The sequence below is a fragment of the Notothenia rossii genome (genome assembly GCF_949606895.1).
Source record: "Notothenia rossii genome assembly, chromosome: 1".
In the NCBI taxonomy this organism is placed as follows: domain Eukaryota; kingdom Metazoa; phylum Chordata; class Actinopteri; order Perciformes; family Nototheniidae; genus Notothenia; species Notothenia rossii.
The window spans coordinates 32,533,513-32,554,826 of NC_136912.1; the positions used below are offsets into that span (position 1 = coordinate 32,533,513).

A 21,314-nucleotide genomic window follows, 5' to 3' on the forward strand; every position below is an offset into this window, starting at 1 on the left:
AGTAGGTATCAGACAACTACTCTGCCAGTGTTGTGGATTCAAATCAAGGCAGAATATCCTGAGATTGCCAAAAACGCACTGAAAACACCTTATTCCATTTCCAACATTTGTTGTCTTTGTGAAGTGGCTTATAAAAATTAGAGAGACAAGTTACACTCTGTTTGCTATTTAGTCATTTTATACATATACCGGTAGTATATTTGATATATCGCAGAGCCTTCCTTCATATTTGTTTTTATGCCAGACGTACCATTTTCTTTCGTCCTATCTTTCCAACTTGAAGGCTGGTCTGAGAAAGTGTTGTCTTACATGAAACCGGTCCATGACGCATACAGGTTTGGGGACCGCTGCAAGCATTGACCTTGTTTTCAGTTTTAAATATCTTGTGTATGTATGCGTCTGTATTTCAGATGAGCCAGGTTTCTACCCCAGGGTTCTGTCGCTGTGCAGAGCGCTGTCCCAGTACCTGCTGAGTGTGAGCCAGCTGCCCTCCTCACTACACATCTCCCCTGACAAGGAACACCTCATCACCTCTTTCACCTGCACTGCTGCAGAGGTAAAACGCCACATTTAAGAACATCATTTTTCATGGACCTTGTTTGTTTGATTCTTGCTTCCAAATATATACAAAAGCATACATTTGAAGAAAGCTTTATTTCTCTTTAGGTAGATTTCCAGGCTTCAGTCTAAATCATACAATAGTGGTAACTGAGTTTCTAATATAATTGAGACCCATCATTTCATTCTTATTGTTCAATTTAAATCCTGATGTTAGATAGCTCAACACGAACTGCACAAAAGATGACAAAATATACAAGTCTCTCTCTCCAGGTGTATTCCTTATTACCGTACTTAAGAAAATGACAAAATTGCAAGTATGAAAGGCCTTCCTGCAAACTTTACAAAAGCTAATAAACACTGTTTACTGATAACATGGCCTCATTTTTGGTTAAAGATCTTGTTGGTTACATAAAATTCAAAAAGATATGAATTGATTTTTTTCTTCCACAAACATTTAGTGATTTAGTTCATTAGCTGGTGTTATGCCCCCATCTAGGTGGGCATGAGCAAAACATAAAAGTTAGAGGGGCCCTATCATGCTTTTAGAGTTTTCCCCTTTCTGTAGTGTGTTATATAGGCCCAATCCCCCTCACACTACCCCTCCGTTCGCACGGAGGGTCCGCCACATTAAGTGCTGTTCCAAACCAACCGAGTGTGGAGGGGGAGTGGGCTATCAAGCCCTCAAACAGCGATTCTGCATCGGTCCTGACTTCACCTGCTGCCCTACCTGACCGGACTCAACGCTGTGTGTGTCCGTCAGGAAAAACGCTGTGAACAAGTAGTTCCAGCAAACATCCAGTGATAAACTGCGATGTTAACAACCTCATGATAACCTCATATGTTTTAACTTAGGATCATACCTGTGTTTAGTCTAGAAAAAGGTCAATGTGTGCATTTTATTATAAAGTGGTGTATATTTACAGACTGTTGCAAAAACTAAGAAGCTTATAAAAATCAGGTTTAAAACTAAAAGAGCTTTGCAAACATCACAATGAAAGATGTTTGGAGTTTTATTTGAGTTATTAATTTACATTTTTTGTCAAAGAGATGCTGATTTGAAACCGTTTTTACATACAGTTACGGCATTTCCTGTTTCTGCCGGAGAGAGGGGAGTTTGTCCCAAAGCTTGCCTCTGTATTTACTCCCTCCACCTGACAGGAGGGAGCCTTGTTGAGCTGCGAGTGTCACTCCACGGAGTTCCCTCCGTCACAGAGGGGTAGTGTGTTGGGGTGTGGTTTGGGATTGGGCCATAGGTTTTTGTTCATGTAAATGCTTTGCAAAGGCTAAACTCCCAAAGTTTCCTCCAGAGGGAGTTTCTCTCCCACACAGAGTAGTCAATTTCCTCAAAAGTGCTGTCTAACCCTTAGGGAAATAAATAATCAAACAAACAGACAAACAGACATTTACCAAAACTGACTAGTTACTTAAGTTAAGTTTGAGCAGCTAACATATAATATATATTGTTACTTGAAGGATAATAGAGCAGATTTGCTTCTTTAGAGGTATGCAAGTTATAAGTTATATTCTGTCTAAACACACTCTTCCCTCCTTGTACGTCTCTGTCTCCGCCCAGGTGGTGGCGTGGCGTCTGCTCCAGAACCAGCTGCCCCTCAGTGTGGACCTGCAGTGGGCTCTGTCCTGCCTGTGCCTGGCCCTGCAGCAGCCCTGCGTCTGGAACAAACTCTCAACCGCGGAGTACGCCACGCACACTTGCTCCCTCATCTACTCTCTACGCCTCATCATCGTTGCAGGTAAGCCGGGCCTCCAGTACAGTTTGTGCATTCCCTTGTAACGATTTGACATAAGTTGCTGGGGTGCCACTCATAAAGAAATCATAAACCACTTCTCTTTAAATGCAAAAAAACATTTATATAGAAATGTTGATAATCAGTTGATCACTAGTTTGTGAATGTTTAAATGAATCCAAGTTTCTCAGCAACAACACAAGGGAGTCTGATCAAAAACAATAATTCACATTTCTTTCAGTTAAACAAAAAAAAACATCTTCATTCCAAACAATTGCATGTTTGTTTCTAAGAGGAAAAAAAACATAATTAACATGAACATTAAATCTACAATTGTATTAACGTACTACTAAAATTAAATGTTTACAAAACTAAGGTGTAATTATATAATATGTGTCCTGATGCTGCGGTACCGCCGGCCAGACGGCAGCAGACAGAACAGTTTGTGGCTGGGGTGATGGGGGTCTTTGATAATCCTGAGGGGCTTTCTTCCTGAGCCGCTGGGAGTAAAGGTCCTCCACCAGCTCCGTCCTGGTGATGTTCTGTGCAGTTTTCACCACCCTCTGTAAAGCCTTACGATTGAGGGCGGTCCAGCTGCCATACCAGGCCGTGATGCAGCCAGTTAGGATACTCTCTATGGTGCACCTGTAGAAGGTCAGGATGCTCTCTATGGTGCACCTGTAGAAGGTCAGGATACTCTCTATGGTGCACCTGTAGAAGGTCAGGATGCTCTCTATGGTGCACCTGTAGAAGGTCAGGACACTCTCTATGGTGCACCTGTAGAAGGTCAGGATACTCTCTATGGTGCACCTGTAGAAGGTCAGGATGCTCTCTATGGTGCACCTGTAGAAGGTCAGGATACTCTCTATGGTGCACCTGTAGAAGGTCAGGATGCTCTCTATGGTGCACCTGTAGAAGGTCAGGATACTCTCTATGGTGCACCTGTAGAAGGTCAGCATACTCTTTATGGTGCACCTGTAGAAGGTCAGGATACTCTCTATGGAGCACCTGTAGAAGGTCAGTATACTCTTTATGGTGCACCTGTAGAAGGTCAGGATACTCTCTATGGAGCACCTGTAGAAGGTCAGTATACTCTTTATGGTGCACCTGTAGAAGGTCAGGATGCTCTCGATTGTGCACCTGTAGAAGGTCAGGATGCTCTCTATGGTGCACCTGTAGAAGGTCAGTATACTCTTTATGGTGCACCTGTAGAAGTTGCAGAGTATCCTGGAGTCCATGTTGAACCTCTTCAGCCTGCGGAGGTAGAAGAGCTGCTGTCGAGCTGTGATGGTGGTGGTGTGAAGAGTCCATGTCAGGTCCTCAGTGATGTGGACACCGAGGAACCTGAAGCTGCTGACTCTCTCCATAGTAGTCCTGTTGATGGTGATGGGGGCATGTCCCTCTCTCTGCTGCTTCCTGTAATCCACAATCATCTCCTTGGTTTTGCTGACACTAAAGGCTTCTCAATTCTCTAATTTCCCCTCCTCGACTCCCCTCCTCGAGACGTAGTCCCGCCCACAGGAGATGCGAGCGGAGGAGTCAAGGAGGGGAACCGAGGAGAGAGGAGGGGAAGCAGCAGGCGGTTAGAGAAATGAGAACTCCTCTCTGAGCGGTCATTTTAAAGAGACGTCCATTCAGGGCTCGAGCTTAAGGACGTCCCGTCGTCCCGGGGCCGAAAAAAATAGTGTCGTGGAGGATAAAAAATAATTTTGGGACGAATTTGGGACGAGAGTTAAAATAAAAATACCCTGCTAACTCTACTACAAACGGCGATGAAAATGAAACCGACTGCACGTTTTGTGTAGCACACAGTTATTAAACCTCCTTGTCAACATAAACACACACGCACAAAACATTTAGCAACCTGCGAAATGCACACACACACACACACACACACACACACACACACACACACACACACACACACACACACACACACACACACACACACACACACACACACACACAGTACGTAGCTACAGCTGTGTCGCTGGCTGTGCCGCTGGCTGTGCCCGCGAATTCCTGGCCCGCAAATTCGCGGGTCTAGCAGCTACAGTATGTACTGAGTGTGTGTATTTCGCGGGTTGAGTGATGTAAAATTACAATGGTATCCCGTGGAGGAATTCTGAAATGTTTTACCGTTACATCACAAAAACGCACAGCAGAACCAGACCCGGGAGCGCCGGCCTCTTTATTTACTTACTCCAATTCATCCCCTATGGGTGATAAGGCTGAGATGAGAACCCTCCATCGTATTTAGTCCTTAGCAATATGCTGTGCCTCTCCCCATGTAACGATGGGTACCGAGCCCCGGTATTAAACGGGCTCCGCCCGGGCCGGAATTATTAAAGACAGTGGTAACGTTAAGCTCCGACGTTATCTGACATTTTATCGGTACTGGAGACATTTAAAAAATATATGTCCTATGTAGTATTGCTACATAAACATTATATCGCAGTTTTAGTTTAGCCAACTCCGTTTCTAATATGCAATAAGACTACAACATGCGTCTATGATGTATTTTCGAGTTTTCCAATCCAGACAAGATCTCTCTCTCCCGTCTGTGTGCGAGGGGGGGCGGGGCAGTTTGTAAAGGTCTCCTGACTGTGTTACAGACTGTCCTCCTGGTTAGTGGTTACTCTGGGTTTTGTCTTCAGGACAGAGTGTTGGATTTTTGTGTTCATTGGATGGGACTTGATTTGATTCAATATTAGAGTAATTTTCTCGTTTGTGTGTTTGTTTAAATATATTTGGCCTTTGTCATGTGATTGACTGATTTACTCAAATAAAAAGGTTGATGAATTATCATCTAATGATTTGTATGATGTTTTATTTATTTTAAAGGTCACTTTGAATGATTTGAACTAATGATAATGTAGAAAAACTAATATTTTAAATTCGGGATGGTCCACATTAATTTCGGGACGGCTTAGATTGTATTTCGGGACGGTTCCGGGAGGATGGTGAAAAAAGTTAGTCGAGAGCCCTGCGTCCATTCATGATGACAGGAGGCACAGCAGCCCTCTGTCTGATGGACAGATGTGTTCATGACCACTTATATATTTACTTTTAATTCATTGACAGTGCGGTATAATGAGACAATAACAGGCTACAGATGCGGGGACACACACACACACACACACACACACACACACACACACACACACACACACACACACACACACACACATACATATATACATATATATATCTTTATATATATATACAATTTCAGAATCAAACAAGTATGAGAGCACTCTCTTAATAACGTAACACAATCAGAGACTGGATATATACCCCCCTCTCTCTGGTCGCTGAAATGGGGAATTGAAATTAAGGGCCAAAAGTTGTATTTACAAGTATTAAAAGTAAGCATAGGACACCAAACCAACTGAGACCTGTCTGTCCGCCGCATCTACGCACTGCACAACACACAAACCTACAAACTGCACCACACACACACTTTATACACTAGAATTGTAATCTGTGGAAGAAATACAAAATGTGATTATTACCATTTGTTTGTCACCTTCAATACGAGGTCGTAGGTTTCTCATTTCAAAAATATCTCATAATGCAGCTTCAGATTTTATAATAAGAGTTTGTAACCTACCTCTTCCATAGCTCGCTCAGAGAAAAGGGGCCTATCCTTGGATATTTTAACGGCCTTCTTTGTGTTGGTTACATTGTCCATACACATGGCCACCTTACCAAAGCTGCCCTCCCCGAGAAAGGCCTGCACCTTGTAGCCGGAGGACAGCAGGGTCCCCTCGTGGATCGGGAAATCGTCTGTGGAGGAGAGAAAAGAGGAGGAAATGGATACAAAGTTACATTTCACAGTCTATATCACATTCACTCAGTGCTTTCACTGATTTCTAATGCAAGACCAAATATCCTTTTTGTTTTTTCTTTCGATTCTGAATGCGTCCCTGGACATATAACAAATTTGAGAAACAACCCGCTCAACTTAAGTTTTGTAAATTCCAGATTTACATGTTTCTGGGGCAATGGAGAAAAAATAGAGTGCAACTTTATTTAGAAAGATGTACTCAATTACAAGATTTAGGATTTTTAAAAAAAATGATTTTTCTAACCATGACATGTTACTTTCATTAGTTTAAAAAAAAAAATAGGAAACATGTATTTGATCACTTAGTACTAAGCCTGGTTCTTATTTTGTAACCACTGACTAAATAAAAACAGTGCATTGGGCAAACATAAACTTAAGTCTGTTTTTCAGGACTTGACTTTACTGACTGTTGTTTACTACTCTCTGCTTACCTGTGACTGACATGTCACTTATTGTCTCTGATAGTTCTGAATCAAATCGTACTTGTGTTGAAAAGGCGGTGAGGAGCAACAGATGTGTGTCTGTGCGTCTCAATTTCAGGTAAATAACTGAACAGTTGGCCTGGAAGCCGGTCCATATGTTTCTAAAACCTTCCAGTGTTCCATTCTGGAGTTCCATCCACTCTGATGGAACATTCCATGGAATTCATCCGCAATTGAGGAAACTTGTAAAATGTATCTTAATAAAACATAGAAGTCACATGTACATATAATGTGGTGGAGTTAAAGGTACAATATTGGCTAACAAACTAGTTGAGTAAAAGTACAAAGTATTTTCACATTTTGATACTTTGTACTTTTACTCAAGTATCAGCGCCTACATTTTTATTGAAGTACAGTACTCGATGGCAAATAGCCCCATGTGAAATGCCTATTATGTATAATATATTATAAATATTGTAGGCCACCTAAGGCTCAGCATTTCTGATTGTCATTTCAACAACGGTCTAACGGTTTGTCTCGCCTTTCTAGTTGCTGTGAGTCCTGGTGACCAGCTTCTGCATCCGGAGAAGAAGAAGACTAGGGCGGAGAGAGACGCCGAAGGAAACGAGGTGGACACGGCACTTGCTGACCGTAAGTGCTCTCTTAAGAGAGTCAGTCAAACTTCTGGGTTGTTTCATGTGATTTGGAATTTAAGGGCTTTGCTTTGCCACTCTATTGAAAGGAATGTCCTCCGGTCTACAAGGGGAATTTGTCATCATATATCTCTAAAAGCTTTCACCTGTATGTTGCAGACATTTGCGAGTCGCAAGCATGCGAGATCATGGCGGAGCTGGTGGAAGGCCTGCAGAGCATCCTTGCCCTGGGTCACCATAGAAACAGTGCATTTCCCGCTTTCCTCACACCAACCCTGCGCAACATTGTCATCAGTCTGTCCCGGCTGCCTCTGGTCAACAGCTACACCCGAGTACCTCCACTGGTCAGTGTGTGTAAGATATCATGCATAGAGTTTGTACAAATGGATGGATTTGTATATTTAAATGTTGTGTTTGTGTGTAGGTTTGGAAACTGGGCTGGTCCCCTCAGCCAGGAGGAGAGTACGGCACCACGCTGCCTGAGATCCCTGTGGACTTCCTGCAGGAAAAGGATGTCTTCAGAGAGTTCCTCTACCGCATCAACACACTGGGTACAGTCATGAAACATGCTGTCCCTTTAAAGTCTTATTTAGGTTTATAAAATAAATGATGTTGTCTACTAGGGCTGTCAACAAGGATTTCAAATCTGAGTATTTATGTGTGAATTGCACGTGCTTTGGTGTGTGGTTAAAGACGTTTGAATAAATAAAATATAAATGATACTACTACGCCGCCCATTTAGGACATTCATGGACCTAATGCGTAACACTGTTTATTTGTACGGTTGCAACATATGTTTTTTTATTTATTAGGAATACGTTTGAATTACTTCTGGCCATTTTCACAGCCCTATTGTCTCTTACCCATTTTTGCAAGTCTAGAATATTATGGCGCTGGAAACTTTCTGCATTTTGGGCTTCATGTAAATTGCTCTGTTATACCTTCAAGGCTGGAGCAGCAGGACTCAGTTTGAGGAGACCTGGGCCACACTGCTGGGGGTGCTGGTCACCCAACCCATCACTATGGACCAGGAGGAGGAGACACAGCAGGAGGTAAACACACACACTCAAGAATATTCTTTATATCCTTAAACATGCTGCTGGTTAGTGAATCTGATATGTCTACAGAACCCCATCAATCCTGTAACTCAGAGATCACCAATCTTTTTGAGACTGTGAGCTACCTGAAAGATAACGAGATAAGTTCCGCCACCCACTGGACATAAATGTGCGACGCTTCCAAGTCGCCTAGCATTTAGGGCAGCGAAAGCCACAGCATTTTAGTAATCCAAAACTCCAAATATTACCATAAGAGGAGAACGGGTCATTTTGACTCTAAAGGTCTCAGAAAATGTATCAAATGTAGACATCCAATAATTACGAAGACTTAAAAATCGTGCCTTTGTGTAAATTCAGTGTGTGAGCCGTGAATACATACTCATGCTTTGTGTATTTAATTACACCATAGCTATTTAGTTTTTCCCATCCTTCTCAATGTTTTGTTCTTCCTCTTTGTCTCTAGGAGGACTTGGAGCGAACCCAGTTGAATGTGTTAGCAGTGCAGGCCATCACCAGCCTGGTGCTGAGTGCCATGACCCTGCCCACTGCTGGCAACCCTGCAGTCAGCTGTCTGGAACAGCAGCCTCGCAACAAGAGCCTCAAAGCCCTGGAAACACGGTACGCTTACACAATCACACTTGATTTACATTGGATAAAATCATTTATGTTTCTACAGGACATTATTAGGAAATGGATAGTTCTTCATAATAATAACAATACAATATATTATTTTAGCCAAACAAATACCAGTATAATAATAAAAAAATAATACACTATTAATCACAATAACACTATGTGCCCAGGTTTGGAAGGAAACTGGCAGTGATCAGAGGCGAGGTGGAGAGAGAGATTCAGTCTCTTGTGTCGAAGAGAGACAACGTCCACACACACCACCCATACCACGCCTGGGACCCTGTGCCCTCACTGTCGGCAGCTTCCGCTGGTAACACATCCACAAAGCCTCTCACCAGGCCTTCAGCTGCTGCCCTCACACCTCCAAACTCTAATTTTCTTTTTATTTATTTTTTATTTTTAGCAGGCACACTGATCAGCCATGAGAAGCTGCTGCTTCAGATCAACACAGAGAGGGAGATGGGAAATATGGACTACAAACTAGGACAGGTATGTGATGCATGAAAACAGCTTGGCTAAATGGAGTTTATACAATATCGTGTTTTGTTTTTTTACCAAATACCTCAATATCAATGTTAAGATGACTCTGCTTTAAAATATATAGACAATGAGATTTTTGATAAATAATCATGAGTAATGTAGATATAATGACTTGGTGGCTAAAGACAAATAATAAGCATTAGAAAGTATTTTATTATAATGCAGTCTTTAAAACCAGGGAAAGACAACCATTATGTTCTGATACTACGATATCCAAAATATTTGACGATATCTCATCACAATTGATATATGAATGCCCAGCCCTACGAGGAACAGTGTGTTTTGGTTTAGGTTCTAAACTTTAAGAGATTTTCATTATCACAATGAACATTTGTTTCCTTCACCCTCTAGGTCTCCATCCACTCAGTGTGGCTAGGTAACAACATCACCCCACTGAGAGAGGAAGAATGGGGGGAGGATGAAGAAGATGAAGCAGACACTCCAGCCCCCACCTCCCCGCCCACATCTCCTATCAACTCCAGGTCTGTCAAACAAGATGTTCACCGCACACATATGCACTGAAGCGGGAATACCTAACATGACTTACCGCTGTATTTCCTGCTTTCAGGAAGCACCGTGCAGGAGTGGACATTCATTCGTGTTCCCAGTTCCTCCTGGAGCTCTACAGTCAGTGGCTGATCCCCGGCTCCCCGAGCAACAGGAGGACCCCGACCATCCTCATCAGTGAGGTGGTCCGATCGGTGAGCTACCATGCACCACTTCAACCAGACATCAGTTAATACTAGTCAAGACAGTTTTCCTATATCTGTTTACAGTTGTAAAGTTATTCTTAACATGGCATTAGAAAAAGACTCTAGTTTGCTATTTCCTCACCCCAGAAACAAGACAATAGAATTCTATAACCTTGTCTTTTCTGAGAAAACAAGAAATGTTTGAGGGGACTTAACAATAAATGTTCATGTGTATGTTCAGCTCCACTAGGGGGGACTGACCAAACCTTGAAATAATCCAAAGAGCGTATACTCTTCTCCTCTCTGTAAGGAAGGAGAGATTAACAAAGTGCTTTCAGGAATGGGAAATGAAATCCACTATTTATAGTAACTTGCCCATATCTTTTCATTAAAACTATGCGTAATAATAACAGAGTGGAATGTAACCCGTAACACTGCTCTTAACCTCTCACTGTCTTCCTCCTGTTGTTCGCTGTAGCTGCTGGCGGTGTCGGACCTGTTCACAGAGAGGAACCAGTTCGACATGATGTTCTCCACCCTGATGGAACTGCAGAAGCTCCACCCCCCAGAGGACGAGATCCTCAACCAATACCTGGTGCCTGCCATCTGCAAGGCTGCCGCCGTCCTGGGAATGGTGAGTACAGCTTAGTGTGGTCGGAAGGATTTGATAAGATGTGGGAGTTTGTCAATAATCCTACACTACACAGTGTCTGAACACTCTAAAATGTACATCTGTAGGACAAAGCAATAGCGGAGCCTGTGTGCCGCCTGTTGGAGACCACCCTGCGCAGCACCCACCTTCCCAGCCGCATGGGGGCTCTGCACGGGGTGCTGTACGTGTTGGAGTGTGACCTGCTGGACGACACGGCCAAACAGCTCATTCCCACCATCTCCGAGTACCTACTGTCCAATCTGCGGGCCATCGCTCAGTGAGTACCGCTCATTGTCTAGGAGACTAAAGCTCTATATTTAGCACAGAATCTGCAATAACAATGTGACGGGAAACCATTCCTGTCAACAGCTACAACCTTATACATCGCCTCACAGCTACAACCTTATACATCGCCTCACAGCTACAACCTTATACATCGCCTCACAGCTACAACCTTATACATCGCCTCACAGCTACAACCTTATACATCGCCTCACAGCTACAACCTTATACATCGCCTCACAGCTACAACCTTATACATCGCCTCACAGCTACAACCTTATACATCGCCTCACAGCTACAACCTTATACATCGCCTCACCTGTTGCTAGCAGAGAACTCACAGCTTCATAGTTTCTTCATTGTTTTTTTTAACAGGACTTAACTCTGTTTGTCACTTTTTGATAACCCTAATTTATTTGTATATATATAAATCTCTTTCTACTGTTGATATCCAGATATTTACTTTTTTATTTTATATTCTAAATTATTCATCTTTAATTCCTTTTCCACATGCTGCTCAAAAGACAATTTCCAAATTCGGGACCAATACAAGAAATAGAATCCAAATAACAATGCGAGAATGGATTGCAACATTTAGCCACTGGGTGCTGCCCTATGCATTTCAAACCAACACTCTACTGGTCTTTCTGTTTTATTTCAATCTTAATTTTGTTTCACCAACTTTGTTTGTCTTGTATCTTCTCTCTGTGTGCTGCAGCTGTGTGAACCTGCACAACCAGCAGCATGTGTTGGTGATGTGCGCCGTGGCCTTCTACATGATGGAGAACTATCCTCTGGACGTAGGGGCTGAGTTTATGGCTGGCATTATACAGGTAAACATTCCGTCTGTATATGTTTGAAGTCACGTAAACTTCACTAGTTGTCATCATTAAAGAAAGGGACGCAAATAAAATCTTTAAATGAATAAAATACTTTGAGTTGATTTGCTGTTGTATATCTTTGGTATTGTAATAATGCCCTAATCTAGGTTAATAGAAGCACTACATTAATGATAGGAACATTTATTCTCTCCAGGTTCCCAAAACAAAGCCCGGCCCGTGATTTGCAATTAGAGGAAAACAATTGATGGCACCATTGGTTTGTAGCTATATATTGTGTTTGAATTGAATCCATTTAACTCAGGGGGAAACCAAGGACAAAACAACAAACAGAATCATTGATTTTTCCAAAAGTGCTTTCTAACCCTAAGGGAAACAAACAAACAAAAATACATTAAATGATTTGCGGCTCACTAGGATGAAGGAGAAAAGGGTAAAAAGAAAATGCAAAGGCGCTATATAAATATAGATGAAGTCCATTTATCTCTCTCACGGCAAACACAACCACTAAAACAGAATATATATACAAGGATTCATTTCCTGCCTCTGGCTTCCAGGTGTGTGGTGTGATGGTGTCGGCCAGCGAGGACTCCACCCCCTCCGTCATCTACCACTGTGTGCTGCGGGGCCTGGAGCGCCTGCTGCTGTCGGAGCAGCTGTCCCGCCTGGACGGAGAAGCGCTGGTCAAACTCAGCGTGGATCGAGTCAACATGCCGTCGCCACACAGAGCCATGGCTGCCCTGGGCCTCATGCTCACCTGCATGTACACCGGTAAGAAAAGCTCTCCAAAGACTGACTGTCCACAAACGTAACGTAGCATTCTGGCTTCATCGGCAGCATGTACTGTAATGAGGACTGGTGTTTCCATTACTGCTATAACTGACTTTCTCAATTCACTGAAAATGCACAATTGGATTGAGCTAGCTGGTCTACCCACCTGCACGGGCACTCTTAATACGTTCATCAACACTTAACCTAGCATTGTAATTTGTACATACATTTAAAGCTCTGCAAACTAATGCTAAGCTCAAGCTAATGTCAGTACTGATTAAGCTTTAGTAAGGATGTGTCCCATTTATTTCCTGTGACTTACATTAGACCCCTTCCTTTCTAATATTGATGACTGTTTTTTGCCTCAAAATTGGAAGTTAGCATAGCAAGGGCTGCTTTCAATTGGATGTCAAAATATTGCAGAAAATAAACTCTGTGGCAAACATATGTTTAAGATACTTACACGTTTTTTTCAGCAGGATAATCTTCATGTATTCACATACTTTTATGATTAAGGAAGCATAAATGCAGTTGCCAGTTAATAAGTATAACATAAGGCTATAAATGAACTGCATCCCAAACTGCACATCGCCACATCTAAGCTCAAGCTGGCTAATGTTCAGCGCGATAACGTTTAGTAGTCTCATTTAGTCACTTAGTTGCAACCGCCGTTTTTGAAATATATAGAAGCTTCTACATTCACCAGTAGGGTAATTACAGACCTTTTCTAATGCCTTCGAACAAGACTTGAACATCTCCTGAGCTTGGGTTAACCCCAGACCTTATTTCGGAAATCCAACCAAAATCGTATTCAAATATAAAAACACTCTATTTAGTAGTAAAATGTAGTGCAAGTTTATTTATATAGCACGTTTCAACACAAGGCAATTCAAAGTGCTTTACAAAAATGAAAGACATTAAGAAACATATTATAAAATGATATCTAGAAACACTCATTTAAAAGCAATGATATAAAATGACATTTAAAAACACTAATTTAAAAGCAAGGATAAAAAGCAAAGATAATAAAAGATTTCCTGTTTAACTTTGGGTTTTGGACTGACAATTAAGACATTTAAAGACATCACCTTGGGCGTACAGAAACTACAATTGACATGTTTCACATTTTTTTGACATGTTATATATTTAGAAGTCTAGAAAATCATCTGGTGATGAGTTGATCATAAAATAAGTCATAGTAGCAGCCCTTCATCTACACCAATTCCCACTTTGGCTTCTGCTGGTGTGTCCCATTACTGTGTCCCTCACTGGAGGAGCTTCTTTCATAGCTGAGGTTGAAACTAAAAGAAATTGGGACATTCTATGAAGCAGAACTTAGGCAATCCTAATAAAAAACAAATGTCGGAATATATTGCTGCCTCTTATTCTACTGAAATACTAACTCACCAGCTTATGTCTGATTGTGCATGCCCCCATGCATTAAGCTCACAGTACATATATTATAGTTTACATATGTGCCCTCTACCAATTAATTAATTCCCTGTTTACTGCTTAACAGACCTTTTTTTTTTTAAAGCTCCAAATAACCTTTTATTGATGCCTGTGTGACGCTGCTTGCTTCCTGCATGTGATACAAGTGTTCTATATATACCTCTGATATACCATACCTCTAACCCCTACGTCGTCCCTTACTAACTCCAGCTGCTCTTAGCATACAGTATTGTTAGCCACCCTTCTTTGTTGCCCAGGGCCAGCCAGCAAATCCTTTATGTAAACCCCGACTCTTGAAAATGTGAAATGATTGAAACTTTAGGCATACCTCTCTTAATGTGCATAACAGCAAAAGAAGCTGAAGCACAATCAGGTCAGAAGAGAGGATAATCTAGTATGTAATGTACCCAGCAAACATGGCATTCAAAATCTCTCCTAATACTTTAAGTACCAGCCTCTCACAGAAAACCCTCTTCTTAAGTGCCTGTGTCCACATACTGCCTTTTTAAAATAGCCAGCGTCTTTTTTCAATTGTTCCTAAGGAGGAGAGAGCACATCCTTTCAATTGCGGCGTAAGAGCGCGGCACCCAGCAACTTTTTTTTTAGCACTCCGATGTTTTTGTGTGGCTGCTCCAAGCGCTATTAATTTCTGGAAAGCATCAGAGATGTAAGAATTGGAGGAAAAGCTAGTTTTTGATCATTGAGTGGTAAAACTCATTCATGTGAGAGCAAGCAGCATCTTGTTGGTTTTAATGGTGAAAAACAATGCCACACATATATGAAGTAGCCCAAACGGGTCATAAAAACAAAGGGGGGCGCTGCTAGTTTATCAAGCGTCAGCGTCGGTACATTGTCGAGATATCGTTGTCAACTTTTAGATGAAGCGCTGGGAGGTGCCTCACAGAAAGAAAAAGGAACTATGTGGACACAGGCCCTAAAAGGGATTTACTGAAGGTAGCTCTAAATTCTGATCTGAATCTTGTGATATCAGTGTCCCGCTCTAACCTGTCCCCCACTGGTCCAACCGGCCCCCCCTCCTCCCCCTCTCGCCCTCTCAGCGGTGCTTGCGTCGGGTTCAGACGTGACAGGGGTTAGAGGTCAGGTTGACTGTGCCTCAGCAGAGGCGATGGGCGTCACGGCGGGTCATGTTGGTTTCTCCTCAGGCAAGGAGAAAGCCAGCCCTGCCAGTCGCCCCGCCCACTCTGACCCTCAGGCCCCGGACAGCGAGTCCATCATTGTTGCCATGGAGAGGGTCTCTGTGCTCTTTGACAGGTACACACACACTCACACACCCTCCATTATACAAGAAATGCTCAGTTTTATTCATAAAAAATAAAAATTGAATTAGGTTTATTGTCAGGTAGGTTTACACATACGAGGAATTTGCTTAAGTGATTAATGGGGCATACATAAACACAGTAAGAGGCATTGAGTTGTAAAAAAAGGAGCAAATGTAGAACTATTTGAAAAAAACCATTGTCAAATGTAATAAATAAAAAGAAATGTTTCAAAGAAATATTACAAAAAAGTACAATTACAATATGGGAAATAACTCATGAGGTACTTATTGATAGTCAGTCTATTACTTAAAGTAGATTTAGGTCAACAAGCCCTACATTTGGAGAAACAGACAGGAATACTAATGTTTATATTAGCCACCAAAAAAAAGTTATATTAGTTTAAGTGTATGTTATGTTAAGGATATTGTCACCACTTCACCTTGCTGTCAGGCAGCCCATTCTGACAGGGAAATGGAAGCTGTTTTCTACGCTCTCTTCAAGCCCATGTCTTTAGAACATCCAGGATGACTGAGTCCAATTTTACCAGGGACAATATGTGTGTTTCTGATCTGCATTGCCTCGATTGGTTGGGTATTTTGTGCTGTTGGGTGACTTTGGTGGTACGGATAAGTACCTTTTACAATCTGTCCACTATCCCAACTATCCATTTAAATTGGCATCCTTCTCCGTTCATCTTTGACCTCAATGGGTTTGTGGCGTCTAAATATGATGCTGGCAGCTACTCTCGTTTTGATTATCACATAATTTTCTCCCCTGGGGTTTCCCGTTTGCAGGATCCGGAAAGGTTTACCCAGCGAGGCTCGGGTCGTGGCCAGGATCCTTCCCCAGTTTCTGGACGATTTCTTCCCCCCACAGGACGTCATGAACAAGGTCATCGGAGAGTTCCTGTCCAATCAGCAACCTTACCCACAATTCATGGCCACTGTCGTCTACAAGGTCAGCAGCGGAACAGTCACTCTACACAGAACATGAGGCTCACAAGGCCAACTGGAAACTCCTTTGTTAAATCAAATTCCTCTTCAAGGAGACTTGCAGAGAATTTCAATGAAGTCCAGTCTCAATAAAGTTGTTACTTAGTCACCCTGTTTTACTGCAGCTAGCTCTTTTGTTGTGCAATCAGACAATATGTTGTCAAGGCAACATCAAGCTAAAGCTAACACAGTGAGTTCCAGTTGTTGTCTTGAGATTTAAAACCAAGAATGAATTCACTGCAGTCAGTATTTGGATTAAGAAGGCAGCATTCAGCCTTGTGTTGATATAGAACACTGATTAGAAAAACATTTTTAGCGGGTGATTTAGGGTGATTTCCTTTTTTATTGCCACACATCACTTACTAACCATAGTTAAAAGCTGCTTTTGCAATTTTTTATATTTTGACTAATGTAATCTTTCCAAAAATATTTTAAAGCCATCTATTTTTCTAATTCCTCTTCTTGTCCCACCTCTCCCTCTGCTCCCCCGCCCCCCCCCCCCCCCCCAGGTGTTCCAGACCCTCCACGCCACAGGACAGTCCTCTATGGTGAGAGACTGGGTGCTGCTGTCCCTGTCTAACTTCACCCAGAGGACGCCGGTGGCCATGGCGATGTGGAGCCTCTCCTGTTTCTTCGTCTCCGCCTCCACCTCCCAGTGGATCTCTGCCCTGTATCCTTACATGGCACGAGTCACATGAGCAGGACAGTACTTTGCTTTGTTGTATCTCCCATGGACGGGCATTTCAAGCAAAAGCACTATGCAACAGTCACAAGGAACTGTGCTTACACACACTTTCACTAGGCTCCCCAAGTGAATAGTTTTAGTTTTAGTCAGCGATGTGCTAGCTTTACCTGTTCCAGTTCCACACAGAATTTCTTGACAGCTGTAGTAGTTTCGGCTGTTTGAACAGTACGCACCTAGGCCATCTCACAGCACCGTAGCAAATTCTCTAATGCCTTCTGTGCGCAAGACAACCGTGCTAGATGAGATAGTTTCACAGGTGGGTTATTATCAAGCACTAGGGTATTCATTTGCATTGGAGCTGGAATTTTGCTGCTCTACACAAGTTCAACATTTCACCAAATGTATCTCAAATGTCGTCGCACCCAACTCAATTTCCTCCGCTAACAGGGCAGGCGCCTTTTTACAACAAGGGAAAATTAATATATATTTTTGAAGTCAAGACAAGTGCATGGAGTAATCTGTTTTCATGCCTTTGCTTTGGCAACATTTTTGAGTGTTGTCAGTCGCATTCTTGTGACTGCAATACCTCATGTATGCCATTAAGGGCATTTGGCACAAATGCCTACTCATACTCGCACATTAACTCATTTGATTTTGATGATCAGACTCAAGGTGACTTTGACCTAAAAAAAAGAAGAAGTTTGTGGCCATTACTCAAGAATTCATGCTTAAGGTCTAATGAGATAAATCCATTATTTGTATGTCTTTTATTAAACAAGGACCATGCATATTACATAAATCACAAAAGAGAAGAGATTATCTTTGTGAGATTTAGCCATTTGCTCATTACCATCTGCACTCCCTCGGCAGGTACATAACAAATACAAACAAATAAAGAATTCCCTTTTTTAAATATTACAAAGTCTCTATCGCACTAACGGTGATACAGTCAGAGGTAAGGGTAGATCGCTGTGATTAACTCTAAGCTGATGGTGATGTAAACTGCAACTTGACAAGCTGGCGAAGGATTACAAAAGTGACGCAGTCATTCTGGTTTTATTATTTAATGACTATGAGCATCCATCATGTACAATCTGTTGTCCTTAGCCCCCCCTCCTGTACCAGACTGCCACATGTGATCAGCCGTATGGGTTCCAGCGAGGTGGTGGACGTCAACCTGTTCTGCCTGGTGGCCATGGACTTCTACCGGCACCAGATCGACGAGGAGCTCGACCGCAGGGCCTTCCAGTCCGTGTTCGAGACCGTGGCCTCGCCGGGGAGCCCCTACCACCAGCTGCTGGGCTGCCTGCAGTCCATCCACCAGGACACGTCCCTCTGAGGGGGGGGGGGAGGGGGGGGAGGAGAACATGGAGGCAGACGGAGAGAGGCCGGGGGCAACGGACGACTGGGAGAAAAGTGGATTAGAGCGGGAAATGTGGTAGGGCGAGAAATTAGATCTCCATTTACTCCTCCCTATTTGAGCTGGAGGGGAATGTTTCATTAGAAGAATCTGCTGTAGCCTCACCCCGTTCCCTCCTGAAATGAGAACTACCGTTGATGAACTCAGTAGAGCAAGCAGAAAGAAAAAAAAAAAAGTAGCTCAACGTTGTGGACAAAATGTCTAAACCGTTCACCTAGATGAAGGACACCGGCTGCAAATCCTTCAAACTGTGGTTCCCCCTACGACCACCCCCCCCCCCCCCCCCATCCACAGACCATTCCTCCGAACGACGGCACCTTGAACACCTCCTCCCACCCAGCACCTTGATTAAAAAAAAATAACATTAATCAAACACAGAGATTGCATTTGTTTATTTTCCTGTGAGGATTTGCTTGAGTATTGTGATTTCAGTCAAGTCAAATAGAAGAAAATTAGAAAATGCAAAGTATTTACTATATTTAAAGTTTCAATGCATCTATTTTTCAGTGCGTTTAGTAAAGAGTGCTTAAGGTCGGGCTAGGACAATGGGCTGACACAAATGCCTGCATAATGTTGTCGATAATTATAATCTCTAAATACCTTTTTTATATTTATGTTACTAGGGGTCATTCTCTGACACACACGAGTTGAATAGTAAATATTTTATGTGTAAGAATGATCACTAATAGCCATATCATTTTTTTCTCCAGTGACGAGAAAAAGGATGTTATTTTGTCAAAGGACATTTCTATATCTGTGCAGGCATTCTGGATGTTAAAAAGAACTACAGGTAAAAACCTCTCACTCTTGAGTTTTCAAAATTCTACATATTTGTAGCCCATTCACAACACTAAAGAGGGTGGGAAATACCAAGCAAAAAATACCAAAATTGCAGTGATGTCTAATTTGTCCAACCAGTAGCATGCAGGGAAAGTATTTCCTCCTATGACTTTTATCATATTGCTAAAGTCCGTGTTTTTTCATTCTTTATTTTTCAAGTCTTGTGTGCTCCCCCATGCACCTGAATGATTCCACCTGTCCATTTCCTGTACTCCTTTAATTCTCAGGATGTAAGATGTGACTTTTAATGTTGTACTAAGACTGGAAGTGATTTGCAGTCTTTAAATGGATTTACATTTGTATCTTGTAAAACAAATATATATTGTAAAGTAGTATGAAAGCCATGGTGCATGATGAAGTAAGATCTGTGTTAAGATGAGAGATGTTTAAAATAGACTAAGATAATGTGATTCTTTTTGTCTTAACACGTATACATGATGAGAAAATCACTCTGCAGAAAGTATTTTATTGAAGACTTGACCTCGAGTTGCCTGGGGAGCGTTACTCTGTACATACACTTGCCTTAGATAAAGACTGAATATATGTATGTCCTGTACACTGAAAGCTTGAAAGCATGCTTAGCGTTAATGCTAATTTTCTTGCATAGTCCTTAATACTGTATTCCCGCAGAGGGTATGGTTGCCATGAGTGGAAGAGATGTGATGCAATCCAAAGGGAGCCTTGTAACCTTAGCGATCAACCGCAGCTTTGACAAATCAACAGACGAGAAAGTGTAGCCTAGCGATGCCACGGTGACGGCGGGAGCTTTTCTGTTTTTGTGTTGAATTTTAAACCATTCACTCATCGTTGTGCAGAATATGAAATACACCAAGCGTTTGAAAACTTGGACTAACTCATGTTTGTTAGGTGCTTTGTTGATAACAGTACATAAGAATGATTTGTTTGCTAAATATGTTGCCACTTTCAAGCAAGGTGACTGACTTCCTTTTGGTCCTCATCCTCCCAATCAGAGCAGACTGGGCTCTGGTTTCAGACAGAGGGTGAAAAGAGTTGCTCCACCACAGGCAGTATGAGAAAAATAAAGACATTTTTTGAACAAGTAAACATGTAAAAAATACAAACATAAACCTGAAAATGAGCATAGGGCCTCTTTAATATAATAAATCCACACAATAAATGACTGCAGCTGTCGTTAAAATTCCATTGTGAGGCCTCCCTGATTAGAAGAGCATAATGAGTCCTGTTTCAGTTCAAGTCTGTTTGTGTGGGGGAAGAAAACTGACGATAATAGAAAACCTGTTTTCCTGCGCTACTTAAAGGAAATTATCCAAAGCAGAATGTTCTTTTCATCTTGTCTTTTAGTATCTTAAGAGCAAAAGACTGACTGGGGACCCCTGCAGGGGGTAATACGATTACCCAGAAATCTTTTGTGGTTTTGGGGAGGTGGGCGTGGAGGTCGTGGACAAAGGTCACGTTCAACGGATTTAACATGCTTCCCTTTTAAAGGCTTTATTTTCCTTCCACAAGAATCGGCAAATTGGAAAAAATAGTTTTTGTTTTGATGAAAAAGCTGAGAATCACCGTTACATTTTCTCTGCCAAGTTCATTCCATTCTCCATAATGTCATGCGTTTAGCATGTTGGTGCTTGGCTTTTAAAAAAGACCTCCTTTGTTCCCCCGTTTTAAAATATACAGTTTGGCTACTGACTAGCCACAACTGATTCATATAGTGATTCTAAAAGGTGGTAAAAGGACTGCAGATTGTGTCATTTCCCTCTACCGTTTCTTGTCTTGAGCTTCAAGCCTCCTTTAAATCTTTTTTTTTTTTACAAAAGCCTTTAAAAAAAGAAAAAAAGATTGTGTATTTCTGTTTATTTTTAATATTTTAAAGATGTTGATCACTGCATATGGTCTGTTGTAGAAATGAATAAATTATTTAAAGATGTTGAACTTGTAAGATGTTTGTGAGAGTTGTGGCAGGTCAAT

At 42.0% G+C, this 21,314-nt stretch overlaps 2 protein-coding genes across 7 annotated transcripts in view; one reads left to right on the plus strand and one right to left on the minus strand.

Moving 5' to 3' along the window:
- The window catches only part of htt (huntingtin), a 50,483-nt gene extending 29,205 nt beyond the window's left edge, over nt 1–21,278 (plus strand). For 4 of the 6 annotated variants that reach the window (XM_079684550.1, XM_079684553.1, XM_079684551.1 and 1 more), the window contains 19 exons: nt 411–556; nt 2,135–2,312; nt 7,128–7,229; nt 7,391–7,575; nt 7,656–7,782; nt 8,180–8,283; nt 8,753–8,907; nt 9,093–9,232; nt 9,326–9,411; nt 9,814–9,944; nt 10,031–10,163; nt 10,633–10,788; nt 10,893–11,083; nt 11,807–11,921; nt 12,485–12,698; nt 15,209–15,422; nt 16,225–16,387; nt 16,932–17,092; nt 18,233–21,278. In XM_079684550.1, the coding sequence (XP_079540676.1) occupies nt 411–556; nt 2,135–2,312; nt 7,128–7,229; nt 7,391–7,575; nt 7,656–7,782; nt 8,180–8,283; nt 8,753–8,907; nt 9,093–9,232; nt 9,326–9,411; nt 9,814–9,944; nt 10,031–10,163; nt 10,633–10,788; nt 10,893–11,083; nt 11,807–11,921; nt 12,485–12,698; nt 15,209–15,422; nt 16,225–16,387; nt 16,932–17,092; nt 18,233–18,446 (2,915 nt within the window). In that variant the 3' untranslated portion in view covers nt 18,447–21,278. The remainder of the gene's footprint in view (nt 1–410; nt 557–2,134; nt 2,313–7,127; nt 7,230–7,390; nt 7,576–7,655; nt 7,783–8,179; nt 8,284–8,752; nt 8,908–9,092; nt 9,233–9,325; nt 9,412–9,813; nt 9,945–10,030; nt 10,164–10,632; nt 10,789–10,892; nt 11,084–11,806; nt 11,922–12,484; nt 12,699–15,208; nt 15,423–16,224; nt 16,388–16,931; nt 17,093–18,232) is intronic. The other 2 variants (XM_079684552.1, XM_079684555.1) reach the window with 1 other exon arrangement.
- Nucleotides 2,326–7,120, minus strand: LOC307041328 (uncharacterized protein). Its single transcript, XM_079684665.1, has 2 exons — nt 3,480–7,120; nt 2,326–3,413 (listed from the first exon to the last, which is right to left on the minus strand). The coding sequence occupies exons 1-2, from the start codon at nt 3,737–3,739 to the stop codon at nt 2,678–2,680; spliced, it is 996 nt and encodes a 331-aa protein (XP_079540791.1). The 5' UTR covers nt 3,740–7,120; the 3' UTR covers nt 2,326–2,677.
- Nucleotides 21,279–21,314: the final 36 nt, after the last annotated feature.

Coding starts and splice junctions, on each gene's coding strand:
- LOC307041328 (XM_079684665.1), bottom strand. CDS start 3,739: ATGATTGTGGATTACAGGAAGCAGCAGAGAGAGGGACATGCCCCCATC. Junction 3,414..3,479: donor AGTATACTGACCTTCTACAG/GTGCACCATAGA, acceptor GACCTTCTACAG/GTGCACCATAAAGAGTATAC.